An 18,254-nucleotide genomic window follows, 5' to 3' on the forward strand; every position below is an offset into this window, starting at 1 on the left:
GGCCCAGATACTTCTAAAATTGTTTGGATAGGAGCCTTATGCCAAGGAAACTTTCCCCGAGAAACTTTAATTCACCTTCTCTTTTGCTTCAGGCAAGAAGGCTAAAAAAAATAATAGTTCGGAGAATCTCCAGCTTTTGAAACTTTGAAGAATGCTGGCTGGCTTCTAGACGGTAAAAGCCAGTGGTCATCCAGCATCATACAGATGAGTGTATGTTTCAATTTATTTTCATTGAAGCAGCTATGAAATGTGGAAAGAATACTGCTCTATCACAGAAATCTATGTAGAACAAGGGAAAGACAAAAACTATTAAGGTTCCATACTTTTTACTCATAAAGAAATCATTAACACTTTAACTGAGTGCAGCCTAAACTTGAAGAACGAAACAAAAATCCTTCAGTCAGATAACTTTTCTTAATTTCTAAATTGCATAGCCTCTAGTTATTATTAATATATGTTTTTTAAGCTGTATCCGAGAAGAAAAACGTTAGGACCCTTTCTTGTGCTTTTTTCACATCCTTCCTGTGATTGGTGCTATTCTCAAAGAAATAATTGCTACTTTAATGTCTGCTGATTTTTCTACAATCAAGAGGCTATTAAAGATTATGACAGAATTTGAAAATTTAACAGTTCGTGGTAACGAACTGTAGTAAGGAGCGACCCGGCTCAATAGTAACCAAAGCTCTAAAAAAAGAATCAACAGAATGCATTTTAATGCTGATTTTAAATATATAAGTTTCATCAAGATCAGTCTTACCCATCAAAAGTTACGAGCCTGAGAAAACTTGCCTCATTTTAGAAAATAGGGGAAAACATCCCCTAAAAGTCATACAATCTTAACGAAAATCACACCATCAGATTCAGCGTATCAAAGAACCTTATTGTGGAAGTTTCAAGCTCCTATCTACAAATATTTGGAATTTCGCATTTTTTGCCAGAAGACAGATCACGGATGCGTGTTTATTTGTTTGTTTTTTTTTCCCAGGGGTGATCGTATCGACTGAGTGGTCCTAGAATGTCGCGAGAGGGCTCATTCTGACGGAAATTAAAAGGTCTAGTGCCCTTTTTAAGTGACCAAAAAAATTGGAGGGCACCTAGGCCCCCACCCACGCTCCTTTTTTCCCAAAAGTCACCGGATAAAAATTCTGAGATAGCCATTTTCGAAGATAGCCATTAGTCGAAAAACCTAACAACTTTGTCTTTAGGGACGACTTACTCCCCCGCAGTCCCCGTTGGAGGGGCTGCAAGTTACAAACTTTGACCTGTGTTTACATATAGTAATGGTTACTGGGAAGTGTACAGACGTTTTCACGGGGATTTTTTTGGTTTAGGGGGGAGATTTGGGGGGGGTTACGTGGGAGGATATTTCCATGGAGGAACTTTTCATGGGGGAAGAGAATTTCAACGAGGGGAGCGTAGGATTTTCTAGCATTATTTGAAAAAACAATGAAAAAATAAATATGAAAATTTTTTCTACTGAAAGTAAGGAGCAGCATTAAAACTAAAAACGAACAAAAACTATTACGCATATGAGGGGTTTACCTCCTCGTAATACCTCACTCTTTACGCTAAAGTATTTTCAGTAATTTCAACTATTTATTCTACGGCCTTTGTGATTCAGAGGTTATTCTTAAGGAGTTGGGACAAAATTTAAGCTTTAGTGTAAAGAGCGAGGTATCGACGAGGGTTTAACCCCCTCATATACGCAATAAAACATACGAATATAGAAGTTCGTTATGTAAGTTAATTCATAAGTTACGTATATTTTTTACCAATGAAAATGTTCATAAAAAATTAAAAGTTCTAGTTGCCTTTTTAAGTAATCAAAAAATTAGAGGGAAACTAGGCCTCCTCCCTCGTTCCTTTTTTCTCAAAATCTTCCGAAAATTGCAATTAATTAATATGCGAATTTCATTTTAATTATTTATGTGCGGAGAGCCAAGATCAAAACATGCTTTAATTCAAAAATGTCCAGAAATTAAATAAAAAAAAACAAGTTTTTTTTTAAAGGAAAGTAAGGAGCAACATTAAAACTTCAAACGAACAGAAACTACTCCGTATATGAAAGGGGCTTTTCCTCCTCAACGTCCCACTCTTTACGCTAAAGTTTCTAACTGTTTTAAAAAGTGGAGTTAAGAGAGAGTCAAACTTTAGAGTAAAGAGCGGGACGTTGAGGAGGAAAAGCCCCTTTTATATACGGAGTAATTTCTGTTCGTTTTAAGTTTTAATGTTGCTCTTTACTTTCATTTAAAAAAAACTTGTTTCTTTTTTATTTAATCTTTAACAAGAAGGAATTCCATCAGCCGCGGTCTCCAGCTATATACTGATGCCTAGTGGTAAATCAGAATATTTTAAAAGTGTTATAATTTCAGGCATAGGCCTACAGCAATGGAAATTTGAAAGTCTCAATTTATTATGCTGAGGAGTCTAAAGTGAGTTCTATGGTCTTAATTAGCATTCTTGTAGACAATCAAGGTTTTAGGAATAATCAGAGTGATCCCATTGATGAAATTGATTTAGCCCCAATTTTAACTTTTGTTGTTTGAATTGTAACCTTTTTAGTCTTGACAATCAAAGGAGGTTACAGCAAGATATTGTTTTCATAATGCGGGCTTAACTACTGAAAAACTAAACCATTCGTATGTCCATTATCTCTTAAGGCTCCTAATGTAAAACTAAAAAAAAAAAAAAACGAGAGAAAACCCTAATTCCGCTAATGTGACATAATTACAACAAGTGTACAAGGACCAAAGATTAGAGCTGCTGACTTTAACTATCATAGTGAGCAGAGGGGGGATATGTCAGCTATGCTTCCGAGGGCCGAAGGCCCAGAACCACCACTGATGAATATCAAAGACTGGAGTGAGCAGAATGACCGGAAAAAGCGGACGAAACTGTTTCCCATATACAACAGGCTCGCGACCGACAATCAGAAAAGATTCTTTCGTTTGTGACTATGTGATGATAAAGCTGAAAGAAAAGCTTTACAGAAAATTCTATCTTTCGTGGCAAACATCACACTCGATGGCCTTTTCCTTAGCTGGAACCTAGCAAAGAGCAAACCATTTTCTTGAAGCTATTGCTCTTACTAGGAATAGCGTTAGAAAAAAAGGAGAGGCAGTAATACTAGATAAAATGATTATCTCAAATTTTGAAGGGGGGGGGCTGAAAACAACCGGTCAAAGGTTTTGGACTATGCCGATTCTAATGGTAGACTTTTCATTTCCACACATCACAGTTTTCAAAGGTTAACTAGACATCCGGCGTCAAAGTACCGTGGAGTGCTGCAGCAACTGTGACCCATAGGTCAGCGATGCAGAGTAACACATGCAACTACATGTCACGGGTAATAAAATGTATATGCTCTCGCATCACGTTTGCAGGTGCGTTATGATTATTGCAGGTTATTATTGGCGAGGTTAGCATGTAATTAGAGAAGTTTTTCTTACTGTATGTTTCATTTGTGGATATAGAAAAGTGCATGTCTTCTTGCTAACTTTTTATGCGATTAAACGTATATATAGTAAACATCAAAATCGAAGTTTCGATCAGAACATCAGAATCGGAACTTCTGTTCCAAACACAGGATTTTCGGTATTATTTTCAAAAAATGTATGAGAGATCCACAAATTTTGCTTCGCTTGTTGGATAGATAATACGAAGGGAACTTGTTAATTTAACCGAACACACTCAAGAATTACGCTCTGTAAGATCTGGCGAAAACCGTTTTGCCTCTCTGCAATCAGTTACGATTTGCTTATTTTGAGAGATAAAAAACACGTATGCAGGTATATTTTAATTAAATACTTAGTACATACAAGTAGTTAGGGATTAAGTTAGGTTAGGTACTTAATATAATGTGTTCTGCGCGGCCTGCTTTCCATAATTCTTTGTCGCAATTTCCACAAATTTGCCTCTAAAATATTATATTATCATCAGATTTTGGTATATTTCGTTAGGGTTGATCAAACTTTCACTTATAGAGTGTGTTCCGTATAATTAACAAGTACCATATGCAGTTCTATCAGTCCCCACAGTTACTTGATTTCTAAAAGTTTAAGCTTCGAAGCAAGGGCATTTTACTTAGATAACATGATGAAAAAAAATTAACCTGTATATGAGGGTGGCAGCCCACTCCCAGCACCACTTTACGTTAAAATTATGACTTTTTGCCAATGCTTCAAGAGGGAATGCTCTAACACAAGGACAATATAATAAACATATATTTATCACAGCGCCACGGGAATAGATGCACTTGGTAATTCCCATTCGCTTTAAACAATAAAATATTAAGTTCTAATGTATTGAAAGGCAAAGGATATACAAACCTTCCAATTACCAACAAGCTATATTTGCTGCATTCTAAAATGTTTTAAGTTAAGCACAAGTTTAACTTGAGTGTAAAGGAGTGAGGAGGGTAAAATATTAGTATAATATGGGTAAATGTATTAATAAAAACTACGAATTCGGAATATTTTTTGTTTTATGTCGAGTTCCACCTTCACGTTGAAAGCCTTTTTTCCGACGTTCGCCATTTTATTTAAAAGTTTTACAAGTTATTATATTTTCAAATCAAATGAATTATAAATGGAAAGGCAGTGTTGTCCAAGAAATTGTTTGTGAAAGAGGAGACGAGAGGGCGAATTTCGCTTTCATATGCAGGATAACTTATGTTCGTTTTTAGTTTTAATGTCGCCCTCTACCTCATTTGAAAAACTCATTTTTTCAATTTAATCTATAATACGAATGACATGTTTTTTCCAAGTTCCTTCTCTTCTACCAATTTAAACTTCCGTATACATTTCGGTGGCCGCCATGTACCAGCCCCCACGTCCCAGTAAATACCCCCCGTGGAAAATAAGGCTTTCCAAATTTGAAAATTTATTTGAGTTTTGTTTTTTCGTAAGGGGGAAGGAATTTTGGTACTTGTGTTTTTTACGTCACTCACTCCAGTTTACGCTGTGGAAAACTCGAGAACAAACCGGTTTTCCGTTAGTTTCTTTCAGCTTAGCGTTAGACAAGACAAAGACCGACAAGTGACAGAAAAGATGGGAAATATATAATTTGTGCTATATATTTTGCATATAAGGGGAAGGAGTAAACTATTTGGATAGTTTGAATTTAGAAAACAGTTCTTGCTTCATAATATGCAGAATAATTGTACATAACACATTTTTTCATGCAGACCCCCTATACTTTACCCCCCCCCCCCGCTGATGTGCATATATAGCCCAAATTCGTTTCTAAAGTAACAAAGAAACAGGTTTGTTCTTCAGTTTTACACATCGTAAACTTGAGTGAGTGGCGTATAATACTCTTGTACCAGAATTTTTCATGGAAAGAGAGCCGGATGTCCAGTATTATTTAAAAACGATCAGAAAATAACTATTTTTAAATCGCATTTTTCAGTTGAAAGTAAGAAGCAACATTAAAACTTAAAACGAACCGAAATTATTACGTATATGAAGAGAGTTGCGCTTCCACAAGACCTTGCTCTTTGCGCTAGTTTTGACTTTTTGTCCTAATTCTTTAGTAACGATTCCTGAAATACAAAGGCTGTTTAATTAGAATAATAAGCTTTGCTTTAAAATTCTAAAAAAAACTTTAGCGTATAGAGCGAGGTCTTGAGGAGGAGGCTCATTTCATCTACTTAATAATTTCTGTTCGTTTTAAGTTCTGATGTTGATCCTTACTTTCAGTGGAAAAACATATTTTTTTTTATTTAATCTCTGATCATTTTTAAATAATACTGGGAAATCCGGATCTTTCTCCATGAAAAATTCCGGTATTTATGTATTATACACCACTCGCTCTAAGTTTGCGATATGTAAAAGTCGAGAACAAACCAGCTTCTTCGTTATTTTTTAGAAACAAACTTGAGCTATATATTTGCACATTGGGAGGGGGGGGTTAAGTATAGCGGTTCAATATGCAAAATGTGTTAGGTACACTTATTCTAAACATTACGAATTAAGAATTGTTTTCTGACTTCAAACTGTCCAAATACTTTATGCCCCCTTCCCCTGTGTGCAAATATATAGCCCAAATTATATATTTCTCATCTATTCTGTCACTTGCCTTCGTCTTGTCTCACGCTAAGCTGAAAGAAATTAACGATGAAACCGGTTTGTTCTCGAGTTTTACACATCGTAACCTTGAATAAGTGGCGTATAATACACAAGTACCAAAATTCCCCCCCCCCCTAGGAAAACAAAAAAAAATCTCAAACTCAATTCTCAAATTTGGAGTCTTATTTTCCACGGAGGGGGGGGGGGGTATTTTCCGCAAGTGTCTTTTCCAAAGGATTATTTTCTACAGGGGGGTATTTTCCAGTAGATAAACGCCAGAGGGTTGTAAACGCTTAGAACCACATATTTCACTGTGTGTGTTGAGATATCTTTCAATGCACAAAGCTTTGTTTTTCGAGGCTTTTTTGCTAAACATTATTTGCGTAAACATATGTTACGTATTCCCACAAGACTTGGCACACATACGATAAGACAAAATTTCAGCTTTGGCGATAGCAAACCAGTTTAGGCCGACTTTCGATTTTAAGATAACTAGTGAATGTACAAAAACGTGGGGTATCTTTGTTATACGGTAACAGCATTGCGAAATACAAGAAACTTGGCAGACCTAGCAACACACAAGCTAAGTATTCGAGTCAGATCGCACGTCATATACCTTTATGCATATTAGATAAAATATCACATAGGGCTATGGCCACAAAAAAAAAGAAAAGAACATACAAAAACAAGTGGAAGAACCTCTGATAAACTGTTTCAAATAAACTGACTTGTTATATCTCCCTAAATTTGTAGAACTGTGGAAAAACAGCGCTCTGCTCTAAATACACAATCGACCCAACAAAACAGTGTTAGGAGCAGAATAATCCGTAAGTAGCCTGTATCAAGTAAAAGACAAATCTATGAGGCTGTCAATGTTCTTCCATAAGCCATGAAATTAATTAATTTTAATATACAATTTTAATTCTCTGAAAGCTCAAACAGGCTCAATTTTCAGTATTACGCAAGTTTTTCAGAAATCTAAAAATATAGATAAATATGACCAGTCTATCAAAACCTCACCACTTCTCGAAAGAATCACACACAAGTGATACAAATGACATTTCAATGAAGCTAAAATGTGGCCCCTCGCCCCCTCTACCCCCATCTTTTCCTTGATATCGTTCTCCCTTTTCTGCTCTTTTTATACATCAAGCTGAAGTTAAAATGACCTGACGGTACTTGTCGGTTATTGTAAACACATTCATGAATTACGCTTAGACTACATCTCAGAAAACCGGTTTCATGGCTTCAAAAACAGCTTTGGACTTCTATAATTTGGGCTACATATTTCCACATTAGGGGTGGCGGTTAGGTTAGGTTTCCATGATTGTGTTTCTAAAGTATTATTTTGTCATCATGATTTTTTTTTTCATTAGTAATAAACTAACTTCACTTCTTGTGTCTGTTTCCAATAACCGACAAGTAGCGACCTGAATGTCACTTCAAGAGCATAACAACTACATTTTTGGGGCATAAAGAAATCATAAATTTTAGCTAATCCTAACACTAGATAAAATACAACATAACTAATAGTAATTGTAACAGCAGTCAGTTTTTTCTTGGTGACCAGCATGCCAGCTGTGTTAAACTTACCTTTCCATTTTTAAAAATTTCAGAATCTTCTCCGAGAAGCATCCTTGTCGCAGCCGTTGCAGCTGAATCGAGTCCAAGAACTGGCAGGTACTCCTTATTCAGGCTCATATCATTTGCAAGTATTTGCTCTGCTTTTCTAACCACAGGTAATACCCACGGCTTTCCATCATCAGTCCGATATGCTAGGATAAATTAATTTTTTAAAGTATTTAAAGTAAACCATTATCACTAACCTAGGCGGGGGAGGGGGAGACAACCTTAAAGATTATTGCTGAACTGAGCCCCCACATAAAAAACTTGAAGGGTTTATGACGTGACCTATTAGAATGTAATTTTAGCTTCGATTTAAGGGAGAGGGAAAGTATTTAATTACATCCTAGGTAAACTTTCAAAATGCTTGAAGTTTTTATAGTGCGCGGCATAGTAACAATAAACACTTGTCTAGATATAGGGTTTCATATAAGCCGAAAGAACTTTGGGATCAACCAGCAAATGTCAACCCATACAAGATTAAAACAACAAAACCCAACTGTAGCAAACAGCTGACAAAACAAGACCCATTGTAGCAAAATCCATGAAAATATCCAACCACACAAAATTCAAGCCAACAAGAGTTTGGTTACTCTAGGGTGAGCAAGCTAAAGGGACATCAAGTCTTGCACCTCTAACTTGACCCAAATGTTACTATCATTATCTCCTTTGTTATCATTATCACTTTTATCGTCAGCATAAATCATCGTCGTCAGTAATACTAAAATCTTTGTTGTCCTTGAGGTCTTCTTGGACGTCAGTATCAATCTCATCACAACCACCATCGACAATTATGTCGCAATCACTAATGTGTCGTCTTTGCTGGCGTCACGACCATTCTTCCGGTGTCGTCTTAGGCACCGTCTGAATGGTATTCGATATTATTTTTAAAGTGTTCGTTATGCATAATTTTGATAAACAAAAGTAAAAAAAAAGTAAGAATATGTATATATTTAGAACAGACCCTAGTGACCAACATTAGATATCAAATAATACTTGTTTAATGAAATGTGTTACAATAATAACTTGAGCAAAAACATTTTTTTTTTCAAAAAAATGTATTCTTTCTCATTTTGCTTGTATATTGCTGCAATCAACACCAATTCTAATTTTCATTAAATTTAATCCACAAATAAGGAAGACATAAATTATTTTTGAAAAAGAAACTAAATTAGAATGTGTCTTCCATGACATAAAAAGTCACAGTCATAAGAATTTCCCCTAACTTTAAAGCCCACACTTTACAAAACAAACTTACTTTAAGGTTACAACATCCATGAAAGTAATAAACCCTGAAGTTTTGTCCAAAATATGAGACAATGGGTGTCATGGATTGCTTGATCTTATATGCAAAGAAGTAAATACAACTTTATATCCTGATGATTGAAGACTCTCTGATATTACCAACGAACATAGGCCTTCAAGCATATTTTGATATTTTACATGGGTGGGCAAAAGGACGTTTTTTTTTATCCTTTAATATATCTAAATGTAGAGTAAAATTTGGCTATAATAACATAATGGGTGAATTTGAAGGTGGCCAGCATTCACCCCCCCCCCCAGAAAATACCACCTCCACGTGGCTGGTTGGTATTCAATCCCTTTGGGCTTTAAAAAAAAGAGCTAAAACTCTTAACTTTTGATCTAATGAACATACTCCGATGTTTCTGCGGAGGTGTGTTTCTATGCAGGTGTGGACGAGGAGGGGGCAGTCTCCCTCCTATACAGAATAAATTCTGCTCATTTTGGGGTTTAATGTTACTCTTTACTTTCATAATAACGACGTAGACCGAAAATATTCCCAGAAATCATAAGGGAGTAGATGTCAATTTCACATTTCTGATACGTTTTTCAAAATTTCCTTCCCCTTCACACAACAAAACCTTTCCTGGAAAATACTCTTTTGCTGGCTTTTTGCTGGAAAACCTTTTCCATGGACAAGGGGAGGACCGGCATGATTTTGAAAACAACCAGAAATTAAAGTTTTTTCAAATGAAATTGCGCTATGAAAAACTTTTCGCCCAAGTTCATCCGCTAGAAATTTTCTGGGTGGAATTTTCAGTTACCGAAAAGGTAACATCAGAAGGCTAACTATGGCACTTCTGAAGGAAACACTATAATAAGAAAGGATAGTACATTTTAATTCCATAACTGAAGGTCTTTCTGAACAAAATAGTTGCAACTTTGACAATGCACCTTATCCACCCCTAGCAGTCCCAGATATGGCCCAAGGATTATACAAAAACTTAGAGAAGACACTAAAACAATGAAATCCTTGCTTTATAATATGTAGCATTTTTCTATCAATCACATTATCAGCATCCTTCTACTGTTATTCACACTTTTAAATCATTTTTAGATATTATTTTTATCAACTGCTCTTAATTCTTTTGCAATAACATCCTAATGCTTTTGATAGGTCAAGAATACTTCTACTTATTAAAAAAAGAAAAACAATATGTATCACAAGATGAAAATAAAAGGAGAAATATACTATTTAGGGCTATGACTGGGACCATAAGGAGGGAGAGAAAAAGTGAATTGTCACAGCAACAAACATTATTTTGGTATCAATGCATAACTGGAGCTATTGAGAGGGGAAATAAAAAAAAAATCTGAAATTATCAAGGTTGCAGCAGTAGCTAGCAGCCTAGTAAGAGACAATCACATCCAATATTAAGAAATACAATTGCTCATAACTTCTAAAAACAGAGTCAGATCAAAACAAAAGCACACTATTAGAACTGCCTAGTCTGATACCCCTAAATAGAAAACTTACCATCCTTTGGCTAGAATAATAAGAAAAACCTATTGGCTTGAAAGACAAGAAAATTTGCTTGAAGTAAAATATTCTGTATATACAGCATATTTTTTTCTCCCTCTTTGTCCTTAGCTACCAGTGCACTGGAACATCATAGAGAGCTGTTTAATGGCTCATTTTAAAGGAAATTGATGTATTTAAAACCTATTGCAATTGTGTCAAATAATTTCAAAAATAGAAACAATTTTTTATGAAAAACTGCTTCTTTGCTCAACACTAGTAGCAAACCATCTTGCATATGAAAATCAGAATAGGATTTTTAACATTATAAAAAACATTTAGATATAGTCCAGGTTGCAGCAGTAGCTTGCAACCTAGTAAGAGATGATCATGTCCAACACTAAGAAATACAATAGTCCATAGGCAACTGTAATATAGCCCATGGTAAATGATTATATAAAGTATCAATATAGTTAATTATAAACTGGAATTATGTAAGTTTCATTGGTATCACGGCTGTAGAAATAGCTGAAACTAGTAAAGAACAAACCATGGTACATATTGGACTTAATTAGCTGTCTGATTCTCTATGGTTTGTCTCTTACTACTGCAAACAAAAAAAAGCCAAAGGCTTTTTCCTGATTGTAATTTTCTTTGAAAAACGTTTCTTGTAAATTACTGAAATATTAATCTTGGGAGCAGCAGTAGCTAGCAACCTAGTAGGAGATGATCATATCCAATACTAAAAACTATAATAGCCCATAACTCCTGAACATAGTGTCAGATAAAAACAAGAAGTGCACTATTAGAACCGCCTTGCCCAAAACTCCTACAAAGGAAACTTACTGTCCCTTGGCTTGAATAACATGGAAAATCTATTGGCTTGAAAAACAAGAGAAGTTGCTTGAACTGTGATATTCTGCATATGTTGCATCTTTTTTTCTTTCTTTTTATCCACAGCTAGCATGGTGCTGGACCATCATCAAGAGCTGTTTAATGGTTCATTTTAAATTTACAATAAAGAATGAACTCTAGCCCATAGTAACTGAAGTACCAAGTCACTATAAGTTATCATGGTCACAGCAGCAGCTGAAATATAGTAAGAGGTGAGCACATCCCATAGCAATAAAAACAATAGCTCGAAACTCCTAAGAATATTTTCAGATGTAAACAGAAAGTGTATGACAAGATAATCAGGGCTGAAGGGGGTAGTAAACAACCTAGGGAGAGACAATCACATACCATACCAAGAAATTCAATAGCCCATAACTTGTAAAAATAGTATTGGATGTAAACAAAAACAGAACCACCTTGTCTGAAAACCCTATAAAAGAAAATTACAGTCACTTGGCTTGTTATACAAGCGACTGGTCAAGTTAAATATAAATGCGGACAACGTAAGTTTCATTGGTATCATGGTTGTAGAGATGGCTGCAACAAAGCCAAGAACAAATGATGAAACATATTGGATTTGATTCTTAGCTGTTAGCTGTCTGATAGCCCATCGAAACTGAAATTCAGGTTGCAGTGGTAGCTAGCAACCTAGTAAGAGACAATCATGTCCAAAACTAAGACATACAATAGCCCATAACTCCTAAAAATAGCGTCACGTCAAAATAGGAAGTGCACTATTAAAACAGCCTTGTCCAAAACCCCTACATAGGAAATTTACTGTTCCTTGGATTGAATAATAAGGAAACTTTACTGGCTTGAACAACAAGAAAAGCTGCAACTATTATATTCTGCATCAAATGCAGCTTTTTTCCATTCTGTCTCCTCAGCTAGCAGGGCACTGGAACATCATAGAGAGATGTTTAATGGCTCATTTGAAATGAAATTGCTAGATCTAGTTTCATTTGTGATTAAAAAGTTTTTAAAATAGAATCAATTTTTACAAAAAACTGTATTTTCATGCACAAACTTTAGGAATGTTGTCATAGTCATGTAACCATACCTAGTGTAACAAGAAAATACAATATTTATACAAACTTATATTTTGACAAAAAAATATAAGAAATCTGGGTTGCAGAATTAGCTAGCAACCTAGTAACTGCCTTGTCCAATACCTCTATATAGAAAACTAGCTTTTCTTTGGCTTGAATAACAAGGAAAATCTATTGGCTTGAAAAGCAAGAAAATTTGCTTGGACCACAATATTCTGCATATACAGCATCTTTTTTTTCTTTTTCTCCTCAGCTAGCAGAACACTGGAACATCATAGAGGGCTGTTTAATGGCTCATTTTAAAAGAAATTGCTACACCTAGTGTCTTTTGCAATCAAAAATATAGTTAATTGGTTGACCATATCTAAAAAAAATTATAATTATAATGAAAGTGGTAAAAGGCTGTTAGGTTCTTTGTTTTATGCTCTCTCCTGATATGACAATTATTTTTTGACATTGTAGCCAGTAGCAAATCCAGAGGGTTGCCTGCCCCCCCCCCCTCTGTGTGGGCAAAAAGTTCTGTCATAACATTTCTGTGACTTGATTGCAAGATCAGTGCATGTTTGAAAAGGATTTAACAACACTTTATCTGTTAGACTTAAATCTTCTGGGAATTGTCCAGATTGTTTGGAGCCACCCAAGCCAACAAGGTATTTTGTAGCTTGTCAACTTGTAAATTGTCAAAGCTTCAAAAAAGTGTGGGTTTCAAACCAGTTTATTCTTCAGTAACCAATCAAATTTCTTGAAGTGACTGCAACAACAGACACAGCTTAGTGTTAGCTAGAATTCTAAATGGGTTTGAACAGCATAAAATGTTTTGATAATATTAGCCAGTTATGCTGTTGAAGCAAAGACAGCAGTCAACTCAAAGACAAGTTTTCTGGTTTGAAAGCTAGGTTAGTGGACAATCTACATCTAACTGAAGGTATAATTAATGAGAGTAGCAGTCTTGATTGTGGTTTCAGCACTGTGACAAACAATAAAATTGTGGGTGATTCAACAGCATCAACTGAAATGTGTACCCCAAAGCCTAACACAAACATCAAAAATATGAGAATTTTCTGCAAAAATGATATTGGAAACTATCTCAATAGCATTGCAAAACTGGAAGGTCATACACAATATTGGTTGCTTTGGAACCTTAGATTCTGCAGTCTAACTACAGGTTCCCTTATTCTGTTCACAAGGAGGACAAGAAGCAATAAAATTTTTCATTCATATCCAGATGGAAAAAAACCACTGGCTAGTACTCTCAAATAAGATGAGGGACTACTTTAATGCTCCAATCAATTGCTAAAGTTTGTAAAGAAACCCTTTTGGACTTTTTCAAAGCCAACTGAAATAGATAGTAACTTGGTATCTCATGAAAATAGTCAGTATAACCGCAATTCAATTGATGCAGGCAAACATTTCCTTCTAAATATGATAACCCTGAAACCAGCATCTTAAGCCTATTAAACAAATAATATAGCCAACAAATGTATGAAAACAGAGCAAAATAGAAGCCAATAGTAGAATCAATTGTTTTCTTAGGTTGACAGCACATTGCTCTTTGTGGCCAAAGAGATGATGGCGAAAATTGCAATTGTAGCAATTGGCTACAATTACATTTGTAACAGATGTGAGGATTTTGTTGATTTTTTAGACCTAAACAAAACATGTTAGTCAGGAAGCATTGGCAACTTTGAACTGATCAATATAGGGAAAATGCTTGGACGTGTTGTGTTGAATTTTCTTTGATCTCTTCACCTAGAGCTGAAAAATTGTGTAGATATAGGCACTGAAGTATGTGCTGTAATAGTTTCAGAATATTTTGGTGGTGTAAAAGAAGTTCAGAACGTAGCAAAGAATACCCTATGTTGCCAATATTTTAACCTTGCTCTGAATCTTTCTGTCTCAAAAGCTTCTTCTGTCCACAGTGTTAGGAACTTCATCAGAGTAATAAAAGAAATAGTTGCTTTTTCTGTTGCTTCTTCAAAGTACAACTATTTGGTGCAAAAGCACCAAAAAAGTTAAAATTTCTTTCATTACTTTAACTGTTATTTCTAAACCTATCTTGGTTACTACTTTAGTTACCTTGTCAAATGCTTCTTTTTTTTAAGTTTTCTTCGCTCTTCCAATGCTTGACATCTAACCAGATAAGAAGTTCCTATTGCAGATGCAAGATAACATGGCTTATTACAGATGCAAGGTCCATGATCTTCTTCTAGAATGGCCAACAGTGCAGTAAAATCAGTCCAGGTATATTACTAGGACTGTAAATGACAACTATTAGATCAGAGGATGTGACAGCAATCAATAATTGTCATGATTATGCTGCCCAACCACTGATGGTCTCACAAGCTTCCATGATTTTAGGGATCTCTACCACAAACTATATTAAGAAATAATGCCTTTCAATCTAGCATGTTTCACATGCTAGATAGCTGTGAATTCCTTACATTCCAAAATAATGGTCTGAAAACTGCAAACAAACTGGATTAAAGTACCACTCAGTTCACATAAGGAATATCATGAATAGTCAATTATATTCCTCTGTTGGAAATAATCATTTCAGACTTAGAAAGCCATTTTTCCATAGAAAAACTGGGCACTTTTAAGCTTAGTATTTTCTTACCAATAAATTGTATGGAAACAAATAACAATTCACTCATATGATTCATGACTAGTCAGCAGAATACTGGTCATAAGGATAATTGGTTTCAACTTTCAACTGGTTTGAGAATCTGCCATGACTGGAAAAATGACAATATGGAAAACTTGGTAGCTTTGTCAGAGAAAAAGCAATGCAGGCACAGGTAGAATATCTGAAACAATATGGAAAATTTCACCAAAACACAACAGCAATGCTGATATTTTCTTAAAGACTTCAGCACACTTACAGATCCTCATAACCCAATATGTCAATGTGGTGACTGTTGAACAAGCTTTTTCTACCTTAAGAACATTGAAAACATGACTAAGAACAAATAGGACAGACTCCCAGACTTGCCCTTTGTCATGTTTGCCTTTTGTCATGTCAACTTTCAACTGGTTTGAGAATCTGCCATGACTGGAAAAATGACAATATGGAAAACATGGTAGCTTTGTCAGAGAAAAAGCAATCCAGGCACAGGTAGAATATCTGAAACAATATGGAAAATTTCACCAAAACACAACAGCAATGCTGATATTTTCTTAAAGACTTCAGCACACTTACAGATCCTCATAACCCAATCTGTCAATGTGGTGACTGTTGAACAAGCTTTTTCTACCTTAAGAACATTGAAAACATGACTAAGAACAAATAGGACAGACTCCCAGACTTGCCCTTTGTCATGTTCACTGTGATATTGTCATAAGTGTAGAAACTGTTACTGATAGATTTGCTAAATGGAAATGGGAGGCAAGAGTTTGTAGATTAATATCAATAGTGCTTCTATAAATGTAATTTTGTGGATAGCTTTACAGAACTGACAGCTAAATGGCATATAGAAGCAGGCATGCAACTTTCAATATCAGTAAAGTACATTAGGTTTAATTAGGAATTAAATTTTTTTGTAATGAACCTTAATATTGCTCTTGCATGGACCTTAACATTGTTCCAAAGTGCAAATTAAGGTAATGAGCTGCCCTTCCCCTTCATAAAATCATGGATATTCTACTGAGTGCAGCACCCCTCCCTGATGATGGCCCTATATATAAACTTAGTAATATATTTCTCAGGGCAGTTCAAGGGGGGAGAAAATCATGAAAATTGATGTATGTTTACCTCATGAATAGGTGATCAGATATTAATGAAACTTGATATAGGCTACTAGAGAATATTTTAGGAAATGGGGCACAATTACTAAGCTATAAGATATTATTAAGTTTCAAATAGTTTCATTCACTTTTTCTCACACCAAAGGTGTCAGTAAGGCAAAAGGCTAGGGCTATATTAGCCTAACCTCAATGACTGTGGTATCACTGAGCTAAGAGATAGGATACTTACCACCGACACCCAGGTTTACTTTGTTAGCATATGAATCATCTGCACAGGCTTTATTCAAGGCAAAAACTTCGATTGGAGCAGCTAAGGCTACTGAAGAAAATATTGTAGTCATTTTCAGTCTCACGGTTCTCAAAATCGAAAAATCTGCCACAACAAATTGAAAATCACCTCTTCTGCAAAAGCTGGATAGCAACATAATAATTTGAATCGTTTGAAATCATCTAGCGCTAGCCTAGGAGCCATTAGCTGGTTCAAGGGCCACAACCTAAGAGATCCAAAAAATCTGTTGCTGTTGGCTATTTTCATAGTCAATGACTTTTGGTATGCAAAAACACATGCTGAAAGTAAGAGGGGGGTCCTGCCTGAGATTAGTCTGTTTTTGTAAATTTGGTTCAGATGCTAAATAACTTCTTGGACCATATTGCCGTCCATACCCTTCATTTTGTAATACACGGTTCAGAAGACTAAGCAATTATCAAACATATGCTACAATTAATTGGAGAAGTCAGAAGAAGCAAAAAAATAAGAAAAACAATTAAATGAAAAATTTTGCAGGCACGGCAAAATTATTATAAAAGAAATAGATAGCCTCCTCAAATCCTAGCTCAGGCAATTCTTCGATAAAATCCAACATTTAAGTGGAACAGGCTTTCAACCAGCTGATTTCATGAAAGGAAAGCCTTAGGAGAAAACAGAGAACGACCTAGACTAATTTTGCTTCTATTGTATAGTCGCACCCCTCATTCCTAAAAAGCCATTTTCATTTTTAACTGAAGCATCATCGCAAAACTCACAAGAAGATTCAAATATAAATTATAATTTAATGCCTGAAATCATAATAATAAAAATAAAAAAAAAACCTTTCGTGTTAAAGAGAACATTGTTGACACCCTTCGACGTCCCGATAGCTCTTACTAAAGCATTTGCGAAAGGATTATCGTTCTCTTTCTTATAATAATATTAGCAAAACCAGGTATTTCCACTAAAAGTGGAAAATCGAAGTTTCCTCTCCTATTCTAATAAAAAGCAGTTAGTAAAATCACTTTCGTAAGGCCAATCACTACTACATCGATCTTCCACCGACTTTAATAGAGTTTTACTACTTTGTGGTTAAAAGAATATCTTTCAGAAGTAATTGATAAGAAGCATTTTGACAATACCCCGATGTTTTCAACTATTCACTATCTTTTTAGTTCACTTGATTTTAGCTTAACACATCTAGATGAGCCTAGGAAATGGATATATTTAATTTCAATAGATTTTTAAAAAATCTTCTATTTGTTGATCAGAAGATCTTGCAGGAAGAGATGGCGGAGAAAAATATTTCTACATATCTTAGATAAGATTGGTAATCTTAGCACTGAATATGTAAAGTAAAATAATATCATTGTCCCACAAGCAACCGTAATTGGTTCTTTATGCTTCCTCTCTAGGATCAATAAAATAACTGCTGTGCTAGACGAAAGATGGAAGCATGAAGATAATTTTTCCCTAGCTAAGGAGTATCTGGAGTGGATAAAAGCGAAACTTTCAATTAAATTGAGCAAGTTACTTTTGAAGCGGCAAAACTGAATATAGTGGTAAATAAAGATAAATAATTGGTAAGCACACTTTCATTTCTTATGAAAAGCCAACCCGGCTTCAAACCACCTATAGACCCAAACCTCATCAGCAACAACACCACCCCGCTAGGGATAGTAAATCTCTTCTAATCTTACTTGGCATGAAAATACAAGATTCATTGTAAAAAAGACAAACGGTGTTACGCAAATACTGAAAACATTAAAGAAATTCCAGATTCCAAAGGATAAACTAAAATTAATTTGCGGCATGTTTATACGCCTACTGTTTGCATTTCGCTCTGACAAAAAAAATTCATACAATTG

At 35.2% G+C, this 18,254-nt stretch overlaps 1 protein-coding gene across 1 annotated transcript in view; it reads right to left on the reverse strand.

The window, feature by feature from the left end:
- The window catches only part of LOC136025062 (aspartate aminotransferase, cytoplasmic-like), a 107,810-nt gene extending 91,191 nt beyond the window's left edge, over positions 1-16,619 (reverse strand). Inside the window, exons 1-2 of the mRNA XM_065700744.1 lie at positions 16,369-16,619; positions 7,662-7,843 (exon numbers count right to left, since the gene is read on the reverse strand). Of these exons, the coding sequence (XP_065556816.1) occupies positions 7,662-7,843; positions 16,369-16,564 (378 nt within the window). The 5' untranslated portion in view covers positions 16,565-16,619. The remainder of the gene's footprint in view (positions 1-7,661; positions 7,844-16,368) is intronic.
- Between the last annotated feature and the right edge of the window lie 1,635 nt (positions 16,620-18,254).

Source organism: Artemia franciscana, chromosome 3, assembly GCF_032884065.1.
Source record: "Artemia franciscana chromosome 3, ASM3288406v1, whole genome shotgun sequence".
Taxonomy (NCBI): domain Eukaryota; kingdom Metazoa; phylum Arthropoda; class Branchiopoda; order Anostraca; family Artemiidae; genus Artemia; species Artemia franciscana.